The sequence below is a fragment of the Emys orbicularis genome, chromosome 4, assembly GCF_028017835.1.
Source record: "Emys orbicularis isolate rEmyOrb1 chromosome 4, rEmyOrb1.hap1, whole genome shotgun sequence".
Classification (NCBI taxonomy): Eukaryota; Metazoa; Chordata; order Testudines; family Emydidae; genus Emys; species Emys orbicularis.
Window position 1 is genome coordinate 57,095,001 of NC_088686.1, and position 14,654 is coordinate 57,109,654.

The 14,654-nt window shown below is 38.8% G+C and overlaps 1 protein-coding gene across 3 annotated transcripts in view; it reads right to left on the reverse strand.

Annotated features, from left to right (window-relative positions):
- MEIS2 (Meis homeobox 2) overlaps nt 1-14,654 on the reverse strand; it is a 178,802-nt gene that overhangs the window by 4,205 nt on the left and 159,943 nt on the right. For all 3 annotated transcript variants that reach the window (XM_065404504.1, XM_065404503.1, XM_065404505.1), the window contains exon 10: nt 1,213-1,271. In XM_065404504.1, coding sequence (XP_065260576.1) covers nt 1,213-1,271 — 59 coding nt within the window. The remainder of the gene's footprint in view (nt 1-1,212; nt 1,272-14,654) is intronic.

Genomic DNA, 14,654 nt, shown 5'->3' on the forward strand with positions numbered 1-14,654 from the left:
GTTATGCAGGGGGCCTAATAAACAAGTTGGTCAAGTCAGTCCTCTTGCATAGGATCTGCTTCTTTACTTACCTTTAATGCAGAACAGTGTGGAAGTGCCTCTCAGCACTAAGTATTTTTCTTAATGAAATAAAGACCTAGTGTACTCCTTACTAATTATTTAAAGTCGAGCATTTGGAGTTGGCAATGCAAGACACTTGTGGTCAAATCTATTACTATTTTAAAACATAGAAACATACAGTCACCTACTCTAATATGTGCGGACATCTCTTCTCATGTTTACAGATACACTTTGTGTTTGGTTTAGTGTTTTGTGAGGTTAGTTGCTTTAGGGTTTATTCCCCCTTTTTTTTCACCTGTTAGTGGAAAAGAAATTTAATGCCACATGGGAAGATTTTCCCAAAGGCTTAATAACCTTTTCAAATCTTTAAAGAGAAGCAGCAGGCGAAATCACCATCAAGTTAAAGCCCTTGTTAGTGACAACAGTCATCACCACATGGAGAACAGTTTTATCCCATAACCTCATTGCAGGAAACCACAACTCCCTAGTAAGCTAAGAAAATGCATATTACAAAGTAGAATGATTAGCACTGTACCAGTTGTAGTTCTGAACAGTTATGGCTTATGAATGTTTTAAAAGAAACTAAAAAAAATTAATGTTGCTACAGAAATCATGTATTTTAATGGGAATATATTTGGTGCATTCTTAAACAAAAGTAATAATCTTTTAATAATTTTTTTTGGTCAGTATGGTAGCATGTCAGGCGTTAGTTGCATATTGTGAATAGTCAAAGCAAATGAATGGATACAATGAGTTTTACAGCTAGCCCTACAGAAGTGAAAGCAATGCATACACCAAGGAGTTGTGGGTAGCAAGAAAATGAGATTCTCCTGCTGATTGGATGCAGACAAGCAATGAGTAATTCAAGAGCTCACAGTCAAACAAACTGCTTGTGGCACTAGTACTTGTACCCAATTACCAATTCAGAGAGAAAATAAAAAGCAGTTTCAGTAGAGTCAGGGTGGGAAATCTCCAATTAGCACCAATTAGTGAAGTTGCTTCCTACAGCGGAATTCTGGGGACATAAGAAAAAATAATCTCCCAGAATGCCTAGTTGAGGCATTTATTTACCAGGTGATGGGACTCCTGAAGAATAACTTGATGAGGATTTGCGCCTGTGGGACTTGAATACAGATACTACTTGGAACTTGCCTGCTCGATTTGACTGGTCAATCATAGGCTGTACTATTCTTCTTCTGGCATTAATAAACCTAAAATAGAACACAAAGAATAGAAGTCCATTCATCAGCTTGCTTCTGTCTTTTAAGAACACCTTTGCTTTTACTCTGGCAGGGATTCAGTGCAATACAGCAGCATGTAAAAATATATATATAACTTCACTTTAAAAGATTTCCCTCAAAGTGCTCAGAAATTGTAACTTGTAACATGCTTATCTTACTAGCCAGTTTAAGACTGGATTTACCAGAAGGCTGTGAACAAGTAAATGTGAATGAAAACTTGTGTTACAAGACAATTGTTTCTTTAACTTCTTAGAGTAACAAGGAACCTGGTTAAAGTTCACAGGCTAGAAGACTTTTTTTTCTTCATCATAAGGGATTCAGCTACCCTTGCAGCTGGCCATAAATGAAGACCAGGCTTTGCCACTCTGTGCTTTCACAAGGTATTGTTAGGTCAGCAAAGCCATCAATTAGGCTGTCTGAAGTTTTATCACCAGCACAGCAGCAATAAGTGCTGGCCCAGAAAGACTTCTGCTCTTCTGCAACTCCTGCAGTTTAAGCCTGTAAAGTCAGGGGTCATTTAGAGGTCAGTGCCAGCTGGGGGCGACCTTTTCAGCCAAGAGTGGGACACCCAAGGCAGAGCATTAAGCAACTGCTGACCATAAACTGAGGCACCTTTCAACTCAGTAGAAAGAGGGAGTTGTAGGTACATGTGTTTAATATTAGGCCCAAAAGAACTTTTTCCTCAAATCAGGTACCATAGCTGGAGTAGTGGCCGAAGCGTTTGAGCATTAGATAAAGCCAGTTGTTTGGCTAGAAAGCCTGAATTTAATTTGGTTGGTAACCCACAAATAAGTGCTTGCATATTTTCTGTTAGTTTAATGCACAGCAATCCACATCAGCTCAAACTCAGTAAAATCAAACTCAGTAAAAATAATCCCCCCCCATATTATTTATACAATTTGTTCAAAACAAGGCAATTTTCTATCACTCACAAACCACACTTGTTTTTATTTTTATCCCTGTTCTTTGTGTTTTAAGAACACTTTAGGGCTTATGTTCAGGTTTTGTCTGGTATTTCACAGTTCAGACTTCAGTCTAGTGACCCTTAAGGAGTGCTAATGAAGTTGAATACTAGTGTTTAATCCTCTTCAGAAATACTAACATGCCGGTCATCCAAAACAGCCTCTTTAACTGCCATTGGGCCTGATCCAAAGTCCACTGAAGTTAATGGGAGTTTTTCAGTCAATAATGGAAAATTCAATTAATCAGCTCACTTAGTCGAATTCTAACACTTACACAGCTGGGCATCCGACATATACTATACTAGCCACTGAGTCGCTCCCCTCAGGTTAAAGTCCATCAAAGATAACAAAAGACAGTACACCTTTGTTTAGATCTCCTGTAATCACACTGGTGGGAATTCCATTAGACAGATGCATAAATGCTACAAATAACACCAAAGGGCTTTTTTGCATCTCAATGTTTACATCCAAAACAAAGACATTCTTTATTCTTCAAGGAAAGTATAGCTCAGTTGTCAAAAATGTCATCCTGCCTCTGAATTAGTCAAGAGGAGACTTCAAGTATTAAAAATAAAAACAAAGAATTGACTCTGTTGCTCATTCCTTCAGCTAGCAGTGATTTCAGCATGGTGGAGGTATTTCCTACTCTAATACTGTGACTTCTAGATACAGTTTCCGTCCCCAAAGACAAAGGTCTCTGATAGGACTTAATTTGCTTAGCTGCTTTCCAGCAATGTTACCACGTTGACCAAATGGGGGCTGACCTGAACCTTCTGTATCCAGCATGCCTTTTATCAGCTAAAGTTAAGGCCAATAGAGATTAAGAGAAAAGCCTGATAAGACTGTTTTCTCTTCTCCTATGAGCTTCTAATGATATATACAGATGGCAAGGTTTTAAAGAATGCAATGAGTGCTTATTTGGGCGGCCTGTAAAAAATCATAAACAAGAGACCCTCCCACACTTTTTGTCTTCCGAGCCCCTATTTTCTTCAATCCAGCCACTCTTTAGGGAAACTAAATTGCTTTTTCAGTTTTTATTTAAACCCCAACCACTTTTATTATTTACATCTGGTGGTGCCCTTATTTATGTCCCTTTCCACTTCCCTCCAAACACTCCCTTACTCACAGGGCTGCAAGGCATTATGGTTCTTCAGTCTCAGCAGGAGAACTCCACACTGCCTTCAAACAAATAATTAAGGGGAAGGTTAAAGGTTCACCAAGAGGTCATATCTTTGGATACTGGTCAGAATGTTTACATTAGTAAAAAAATGGGCGTCCTCTGAAGTGTTTTTTCAATGGGGTTTACACAACAATGCAGGACATTAAGAACATTTTAAGTCCTGAAAGTAAAGTGACTCAACTGGCTCACATGTATGAGTATACAAAATTTGGTTTGACAGTGTTACATATTCAACCAGGATACTGGCTTTATGGGATGGATTTTGAAAACCCAGCCTCTGTGTCTGCATGCACTTGCCAGACATTCACTTCCAAAGGAAGACATTTTGCCCTAGGTTTATTAAACCCACAGGAGTAATTCTAGATCTTCTATATGAACTACTAGATGATTCAGTAGGTATTTTCTGATGAGGAAGCTGAAGCCCTGAAAGTGAGCCCCCAAAACTGTACTGCCTTACAGAAAAATCCGCTAGGGAGACTTGTACTAAATTATAAGGCCACATATTTCTAGTAAATGCTGAAAGACCACCATAGATATAATTGCTAATGAACATAGCACTTGATTTTGAGCCCTACTTTCTAGGTGTTCCTTTTTGTTCTTAAATTTTGCACATGCAAAAAATTGCAAGTGCAATTGATGTCACTTAGACATGCAAGTACCTTGCTGTAGGGGGCAGGGGTACAGTCAAGTACTTGGACATCTAGGTTTTCAAAGGAGCATACGAGAGTTAGGCACCCAAATCCCATTGAAATTTAATTCCCTTTGAAAATCCCAGCATAAAATTGCATCACTTATGCCCTCAAGTAACTATATCTGAAAAATGTCATCTGAAATTATTTGTATCAACAAAACTGCAGATGCAAAAGCAGATGTAGAGTTCAGTTCAGGCTGAAAATCAGGTCCAATATTCATTAGCAATGACTACATAACATAAACTGCCAGCACAACTGGCAGAAATACACAGAATAGTGTTTGTGTATTATTATTTATAATACACCATCAATGTGAATGATGCATAATAGAGAAATGGAAGCCATAGTCCCTGCCCTAGATTTTACATTTTCTGAGGGCTTTTCTTTTATATGCCTCAGGGTGTTATTTTTGGGGCCGAAATAAAGCAAGATCTAGTCCTTGCAAAATATTTCAGTTCATGCATTACAGAAACACTGTAATGCTACTTTGGCAGAAATGTTTTTAAGGGGCATTAAAAGACCAGTGAAAAAAATTAAACGAAAATACAAATAACACTAGTTTTAGCATTATTTGGGACTCTATGAAACAGGAATTCACAGCTCTGTTCCTTAGCACTAATTGCCAACCTCGATGGTTGCCTTCACCCAGAGACCAAAGACTGAAAGGGAAAAGGTGAACGAATCATCTCCAATGGAGAGAACTTCTCTATTATTAATCGTAATAATTATTTGTATTCTAGGAGCACATAGCAGTTCCAACCAAGATCAGGGCCCTGTTTCACTACGTCCTGTTCAAACACATAATGAGAGACATTTCCTGTCCCAGTCTGAATAGCCTGGATAGACAAAAGGTGGGAGAATGATAGCATGATTGTTATTCCCGGTTTATAGAAAAGAACTGATACAGAGGGAGATTAAGTGACTTGCCCAAGATCATACAGGGAGTCTGTGGCAAAGCCAGAACGTGACCCTAGATTTCTCCACTCCCCATCCTGTGATCTGTCCAGTCTACCATCTACATAAACATCTTTCCTCTCTCCATCCATATTAACATCAGGCACATTGGCAGGGGCGTAGGAATGAAGCTCACATTGCCGTTATATGTGCCATACCTGTTCTGTGGATAAACAGGGGACTTCAGCCTCCAGGGCTGTCAATTTGGCACCTGTCACAAGCTCTACATTCATACACATGCAGAATTTGGCCCTTACCCTGGAATGATAAACGAGGCGTGTATTGTTAAGGAGAATACATGTAATTGGTGTACTATGTATAATGCAACTCTCACTCCCATCATTTTGCAGATTTCAGATTACCACCCCTACTAATTCAAACAGTGGGCATTGGCTAGGAAAGGATGTATTTCTATTAGCATTGTTACATAAAGCAGTCACATAAACGATACAGGGTCAAAATCTATTCGCCTTTCTCACTCAAATGGTTCCACTAATTTCATTGGAGCTATTTGTGTGAGCAAGTCAAACAGGATATAGATCAACATGTAAGATGATGTGGACATTTAAAAGAAATCTCATTATTTTATAGTGTTTTATCTGTGCTCAGCCAAAAAAGAGCAGTAGAGGTAAACTAGTGAATTCTACAGTTTGCAGAATATCTTAAGTGTAGTTAGGCATTTTGCTTAGGCAGACCAGCTGACCTAAGCTTCTTCCCATCTCTAATTAGCACCATTCTAATATTTGTAAAAATTGCAGCTGTTCAAATGACATCACAGTTTTTTTAATCACAAACCTGTGTTCTATATGTTGTAAGAAGTCATACACAATATTTAATTGCATCAACACATGTAGTTACGATATTCTATCTGAAGTCACTCCAGAATGATTTTAAAGTCTCACTTACCTAATACATTTTAATTTTATGATAAACAACATTCTGCTAAAATGTCAAAGAAATACTAATGCAAACTGCAAAAGAAAATATGCAGCAAATACAGATCTCTTGGTCTGCACGCTCAAGCAGGACATATTAAAATACAATTTTTGAGATTTCCCACTGGTTTCGTTGTACAAAATTTCATTTTTTAAGATATGGCTCATTCCATTAGTGAATCAGTCGAGGATTAGTATCTGCAAGTGCACTAGATCCTGCACTGATTTATACTGGGCAGGTTGCTTCAACCCCACTGTAAGGCTATTGGAGGAGATTCATTTCACCTGCCACAACAGTCTGGTTTTATGTGGGTGAAAAACAGCAATGTTTGGAAACATGAAATTCATCCCCAAGCTGGGACCAGACTGGCTGGTTGAAGCACAGAATGGCATTCAGCCCCAATCACTACCTTAGGTTATAGGCTGGCAATGTGAGACCTAAGTGGCGGAGAGGATCTTGTGCTGGTCCTCCACAGCAAAGTGAATTTCCCTTTTTGAGAAGAAGGAGGCAGAATATGAGGCCACAGAGTTTAGCTCTAAAGCTTCGTCAGTATCACTATGCTCTCTTGATTCCACTTAAAATATCCATAACAGACAATGATATGTTAAAATAACAAAAATTCTTTAAATCATCCAACTCACTGCATGCACAGAAAGACACTCAACTCTTTAACACTGAAAAAAAGAGGAAGGAATAAATCAATAAAAAGAATACACTTCCAGTGAACTCCAAAGATTAACTACAGCAGTGCCTTGTCTCAAATTAGATTGTAAACTGTTTGGGGCCAGAACCATGTCTGCCTGGGTGTTTGTAAAGGACAGAGATCCTGACTAGGGATTGTGGCACCTTAGAGACTAACAAATTTATTTGAGCATAAGCTTTTGTGGGCTTTCATTTTTGTAGCCCACGAAAGCTTATGCTCAAATAAATTTGTTAGTCTCTAAGGTGCCACAAGTACTCCTGTTCTTTTTGCAGATACAGACTAACATGGCTACTACTCTGAAACCTTACTAGGGATTGTGGCACTAACATAATAATAACAATTAATAATAATAATAATAATAATGTTAATATATTTTCTTTATTATTAAATGTGAGATCTGGTCTACCTAAAATTCATACCCCTGAGAGATGTAGTTAACCCAAGTTAAGCCCCAGAATAGATACTGCTAGGCTGATGGAAGAGTTCTTCTGTAGACCTAGCTACTGCCTCCCGAAGGGGAGGACTTATTACAGTGAAGGAAAAATCACTTCTGTCACTGTAGCAAGTGTCTACACTGAAGCACTAGGAAAATTTGTTAGTCTCTAAGGTGCCACAAGTACTCCTGTTCTTTTTGCGGATACAGACTAACACGGCTGCTACTCTGAAACCTGTCACTAGGAGTTAGGTACCTAACCTACTTAGGTGTTTTTGAAAATGCCACTAGGCAGCCAACTGCAGCTTTAGGCACCTAAATACCTTTGAAAATCAGTCCCTTAGTACTGTACTTATGAAAGTTACCAGATTGAGGGCCCTGGAGCTTGAAGTTTTTGACCCAGCTACTAGATACAACAGTGAGCATGCTAGTGCAAGTTTTTCCACAAAGCTCAGCCAATGTGCCTCAACCCTGAAGTAGGGGGTGTCCTTTCTAGGGGTGAGAGAGTAATCCAGGCTCTGTGCTCCTTCCTACTCTTGGCCACTATCATATCAGGTTAGATTACAGGCCACTAACTAGGAGTAAAATTCTCTGCATCCCATTTCCACTAGGGCATCCAGTGGAATCTTTTGAAATATTCAATGCTCTGCGTATCAAAGCAAAATATAGTTTTGTTTTGTGTAAAAAAAATTGTTGTTCACAAATAGTGGTATGAGAAATAGTGATAGTTTGTTCACAAAATGTAATGAACTTTTTTTTTTCCTGGCAGGTTTGTTTGACATCATTACATGGCACTTAACATTCCATGAAATGGCTGTTTTCACATTGCCCCAGTTCAGCAAAGCCCTTCAGCATGTGCTTAACACTCACTGAAGTCAGTGGAGTTTAAGCACATACTTCAGTGCATTGCTGAATATGGGCCTAAAACAGGTAAAAACTCCAATGTTTGTAACTTTTGCTGGGAGAATTAATCTTCATCCTAATGACATTTCAGCATGCAAACTATGAAAAATGGCAATGTTTTGGCTCAAAAAAACCTTTTTTGGTTTCCATTTAAACTAAGCCCACTGTCACTCAACAATTTTCTGAGAAAAAACACAGAATTTATCTGGTTAGTTGTGAAATCTAATTATATTTCGTGAATTTGAAATGAAATGGACAAAAAATTCACATGGAAAGGTTTTCTAATTTCTTTGTGATTTTTTTTGCTGAGCTCTGTTCATGATGCTTATGTATCTGACACGTTTCTACCATACCCTGACTGTATAATTTCAGAGGAACAGAACTATCTGGAAACATGGAATCTGAGAGACTAAAATTGCAGCAACATTTTAATATCTATAAATATATCCCCCTTTAAAACTATTCATTATTTATCAATCAGACTTTTATTTTTGCAGCTGAAATCTAACCATTTTGGTTTATTTAACCTTTTCACTCCAGTGTGTGTTTTGAACTGACAGAATTAGGTTTAGGTGTCCTTTTGTGTGTGTGTGTATATATAAAAATGGCTGATAAACCCCTTATTTCTGCTTCACTGACTCTATGCCACACCTGTTTGCCAACTCTTATGTTCAGCATTCCTTATAAGAAAGTATAAAGCTGAATGTAGCCACTTGGATGTAAGCCAGCCAAAAAGGCTCCCTTAAGTTAAGAATATTGAGCAGTGGAGTCACTTACATGATCGATTTTCAAAGAGGGAAAAAAGAGGGACTTATTCCTTGACAAAACTTCTTAACACAGGATTGGATAACTTTGTTAGAGGCATTGTAAGTATTCCAGGGAAGATTAGGCTATTTAAAAAATGGCAGGGCTGGCTGCCTATTAGATAGATAGATAGTCTTTGTTCATTGATGGTTCCACAGACCTCTACCATGTCTTGTATTTCACTTGTAAAAGTATCACCCTCATAGAAGATGGCAATTTTGGAAATTATATTATGGCACTCAAAAGTCTGTGTATTTCCAATCCCAAACGTTCAAAAATCATGAGTCAGGCTGCCCAAAAGCATGAGAGTGACTTAAAAATCATGATATATCTTTATTTTCCTTCTGTTTTTTTCTTTGAGACTTTGGGGAACACTTGAGTTACATTTTCAAGCATTTATCCACAAGCATGAGGGCTAGAAACTTACTTTAGAAAGAAAGAAAGAAAGAAAGAAAGAAAGAAAGAAAGAAAGAAAGAAAGAAAGAAAGAAAGAAAGAAAGAAAGAAAGCCAAGAGTCTCACCTAACCACTTTTTCTCTGGGAGCTGGGACTTTAAGTTAAACATGAAATACCATGAAACTCCTGATAAAATCATGAGAGTTGTCAACACTGGTATTTATTTAGCTCACAGAAAATGTGTGTCTTTAAACATGTAGCTCTTCTACCAGGTTATATTTCTGGAGCATGGGAAAATGATTGGGCTCAAGCCAAGAGTTTGAGGGTTTTTTGTTTTGTTTTGTTAACAGCCAGTGCTAGTAGTACATACACTGAAAGTGCAAATGCTACAGAGTTACACTTGTTTATTCCATATAGTAGGTGTTTGCACATGTGGACTGTATGGGAATCTCGCCTCTACAGTAGTTTGATGGCAAGAAAATGAAACCTTTTTTTTTGTAGACAGAGAAAGTGAGGACTGAAACATACAGTGCTGACCCTAGGTTTTGCAGAGCCCAATACAATCATCACTCCTGACTGTTTTCCCCCATTCCAACGGGCACACAGTAATCCCTGGCCCTGGCTGCCTGCCTGTGCCCACTTCCACATACTTGTTTATGTGCTCAGTGGCCCCTGGTGACCTCCTCCACTGCATGTAGCAGGAAGCCAGGAGGTGGAGCCAAAACATAGCTTTCCGAATGGGATGTGTGGCTGGAGAAATCACTCTGTGCTGTGACCTGCTGGAGTCAGATGGGACCATGCATGAGAATATGGGATGGTGCCCTGGCTCCATGGCTGGCGGGTTGAGTGCATATCTGTGTCCTTGGAAGAGGGGGACCATACACTAACACATAGGTCATGTAAGCCTAGTGTTGCCACTGTACATATGTTGTCTAATAGTCATATCCTGTAGCGTGCAATTAATTTCTCTGAGTAAAAGGTGTATCTTCATTGCTACAAATCCATTTTGGCCATAAATAGTGAGCTAGCTCCATGACTGAATACTACCCCATTTGTACTTTGTTAAATTGTATAGTGGAAAGGGGATTACATTATCCAGGATTGCAAATATACTGTGAAACCCCATCATGAATGAGAACCAGTTAGAGGAATAAATCTGTTAACATTGAGTTTAATGAAGAATTCCCGCTACACAAAGAACCCTCTACACACAGATTTTTCATTATAAGCTTTCATGATATTTTAACCTAGGTGGAAAATTATCTTTTATTTCCCTTGGAATTCTGAATGATAATAAACACTATTCAGTGAATGTAATCACACCTCATACCACATAACAAAGCATCCCAGCAGGCCATGATTTTTGAAGCAATGTCTGTTACTCTTTCAGAATGCCATCAGATTATTCATATATGGTTATTTATCATGCACCGTAAAAGTGATCTTTCAAAGGTACTTGAAAGGAAGGGAGGAGACAAACAGACAGAGTTCCTTAGCTATTCATATCTTAAAGATAAAATGCTAAGTCAATAGACATAAGTTGTAGTATATTACCTCATCCTGTACTTGATTTATTGCAAATGGGAAGCAACTAGAAACTAAATTACTTTGAAAGTTTTACTACTGACATTAAAATTCCAGGTCTGTATACATACATCTTATGGAGACTCTGAACAGAATTTTAGCTAATTTGGCATGTACTCTACTTTGCTTGCACTGGACTGTCCACATTAAAAGTGAATTCAGACCTTTCTGTTGATTCTTAACTAACCCTTGATTTCAAGATGTGTTAATTTGTCATGTTAAACTCACAGGACGAGATTTTGAAAACTCGGAGCTTTTGAAAATCAGGCCACTTATTCAGGCCCTTAAATGCAGCTTTCAGATCCTAACTTTGGGCAGCCATTTTTGAAAATCCATATTTTTGTAATAGTCAATCAAATTAAAGTCACTTACACAAATTCCTAACTAGTTCAATGTCAGCTTTCAGCTATTTATAAATTAATCTGAAGAGGAGAGCTCAGCTATAAATTTAACCTCTGTTTAACTTTGCATCTTCATGATGAACTAAACATATTCATTCTCCATCTTACTTCTCAGCGGAAACTACCGAAGTATTAACTTGCCAAAAATGCACAAAAATGTTTAGCAATTATGTATTGGATGTGTTTGAAGAGATCAAGGTGCACTCACATGTCCTGTGTTATGGATATCTCTTATTAGCTTGTCATCTGCTCTGAAGAAGATGTAGCTCGATTCGCCTATGCTGTGTAGCAGGCCAGCTGTTAGCTGTCTGTCAAGCACCTAAAGTGGACAAGTAGTCCAGGAGCAAAAATGTCACTCCTTTGATCTGGCAAGGAGCAGCTGCTGATTTATAGAGTAGGACTTTGTTCTTCCGTTCTATTTTACTTTCTTTCCTAAGGCAGAACCACAAAATCCAGCAGAAAAAAAAAAGTGCCGTTCTCTGCAACATCAACAAGCTCTGACAACTGCAACAGGGTTTTTCTTGGCCCTAACAAAGCTCTCAGGCATCTCCTTTGACGCTCACCTTTTTTTTTTTTCCTTCTTCTTTTTGCAATGTGGTAGTTATTGTTTAATTCAGCTTCTGTAAATGGAATGGACTGTGGCCAGCAAGCCTGGGGCATAAACACACCTGTATGAAAGAAGCCTTATTGTAGCAACCATCTACAACCAACCTGCACATGCACTACCAGTCTGTGAGTTCAGAAGGAATGCTCCATTTACCCTGACAGCAAATTTTGTCCAAAGTGAACTATTTTTTGTATTCACTGTCCTGTCTTGGTCATGCTTGTATATTTTTTTCATTGTCATTAAAGCTTCAAATCTAAAGGAAAAAGGATTAGGCTGGGAAATATGTATTTTACCTATCAACCAGTGGACCTTAGGAAACTGGATCTTAACATCTTAATTTTCAAAATCCACCGCCAAAATAAATGTATAGACGCACACTACTGAAAGTTTGAGAACTGCTGATCCTAAAGATAGGTTTCAGAGTAGCAGCCGTGTTAGTCTGTATCCGCAAAAATAACAGGAGTACTTGTGGCACCTTAGAGACTAACAAATTTATTAGAGCATAAGCTTTCGTGGGCTACAACCCACTTCTTCGGATGCATATATATATATATGCATCCGAAGAAGTGGGTTGTAGCCCACGAAAGCTTATGCTCTAATAAATTTGTTAGTCTCTAAGGTGCCACAAGTACTCCTGTTATTTTTGCGGATCCTAAAGATGTTCACACTGATGCCGAGGCAGAGCTGCTGTGGCAGACACTGCCAGCTTATACTGACCTCAGTTTCTTTTTGAGAAACATTTTGGGAAAAGGCATTTAATAAGCAATGGATTTTGACATGATTAAAGTTAGTCAGAACATCACATTGACAGCATGGAGTAAAGTTCTGTTCAGAGTCATAGAGCAAGGAGCTGAGCAGCTTCTATAAGGTGCTGAGTACCCTAGGTGAGGTGATGAGCTCTCACCTCTCCCACAGAAGCAACTGCGGAGTCACCTCTGTGAAGTTGAGCCCTTAATCCATTCTCAAGTTTATTAAAGGGGAAAAAAATGCTGTAGGCCACAAGGAGATGCTGTATGGAGTTACCGTGTTAAGGAGTGCATAAACCTGCGTGTACGGCATTGGCTAAGAAGCCAGTATGTGTTCAGCATTTCAGTTGGGTGCGTATCCAGGTATATGCCATATTCAGACTCCTTAACGCTGCAGGCTGACAAGAGGAGGAAAAGGTTTAAAAAACAAAGTGGGGGGGACGAGTTGAGTGAGGAAGAATCACAGCACCACTATTTTCCAAGATGAGCACGTTAGCTTGTGGAAACAAATAAATACTCGTACAGCCAAGGCCCTAAGGGAAGCAGGATAATGATGATCTACAGCATAGCATAAAATGATACATTAAAAACTATGTTGTCAGTGGAACAATAGAATATTAAGCAACAGTCCATAATAATTGGAGAATGTTTTAATTATAGCTATAGATATCTTTCTCTAGCTGGTGGCTACTAAAGTATACATGAGAGGAAGGGGAACTAGTGAAACAATTAGGAGTAATGGACAGAATATATATATATATATATATATATAAAATCTCAAAACACACACACACACACACATGTTATAGCACCTATCACTGCAGTACCTAATCACTTCCCAAGTAAGTTGTAGCTACATGGTGATGTCCATACTTTTTTGCTCCTTGCCCTTGCTTAGTTATAGGAGGCTCTGCTTAGGTTTTATATACATATATGATCATGTTAATTTCACCCCTTTGATCACTCCGCTTATGGTAAGCAGGCTTTATCAAAGAGGAGAGTCTTGAGGCTCAGTATCTGAGTGCATGGTGTGTGTAAAGGTGTTATCGGTCTGAGAACTGCTAGCTCAGTGGGGCAGGCTTTTGTTCAGTGTCTGTACAGCGCCTAGCATAATTGGGTCCTAGCAATATTATTCTTCAGGAGTGGTGAAGGCAGGACGGATTTATTCAGATCATCCCAGTCTCATGCTGATAAAGCCTTTATACCTTTCCACACCATTGTGTATTGAGTGTATCCTATATGTATCACAGAAAAAAATGTTTTAGGACCACCTTAGAGAGTCTGTTAAAAACTTTATTGCAAATGTTTCTTTTAATATTGTGCCTATGATAACAGGGGCCTAAATTGCTGTAAGCCAAACTGTGCAGGCCTCAGAGAGAGGAAAATTAAAACAAAAAAGGTGAGACTGCTCACTCTCCCACATGCATGCTTGCCTCATGGCTCATTCCCTGCTACCCAGGCAGCCTCGCTGGGTAATCAGAGGTAAATGCAAAGCACAGCTGGTAAGTCAGGGATAGAGCTGGCTGGAGCTCTGCAGGGGCCCTGGAGTGTTGCATTTGTTGTGATTGAGGACATACATGTGAATGTTGCACCACCCCTCTGTTCTCTCTCCTGGCTTCATTCTTCTGAACCAGCCGAGGATTGAAATTGACAAGGTTTGTGGTCTCTGAAGCACTCAAAGAGGTGGATTCTTATGAATTTCAATACCCAGCTGGCTCACAAGAATTACAGAGGGCTGGTGGGAGTCTGTCCTGAATTGCATCACTCTAAGGTTGCTGTTGGTGGGTTCCCCGGCTGATGAGCAAATTAACACTAATGCAAACTTTCTGTCTTTTTATTTTTAAAGGCTGGCTAGCTAGCGAAGCATCTGGTTTCACATTTTAGGCTTGCCAACCTGGTTACTGTCACTTGAATATGCCATAGAAAAAGGAAATTATATCATAAAAAGGAATATGAAATTAGCATTATATGTGGTGGTCATATATCTTTAATGAACATTGGACAGTGTTGTGATATTTTCCCATTGTCATTCTTGTACATAGAAATGAAATAT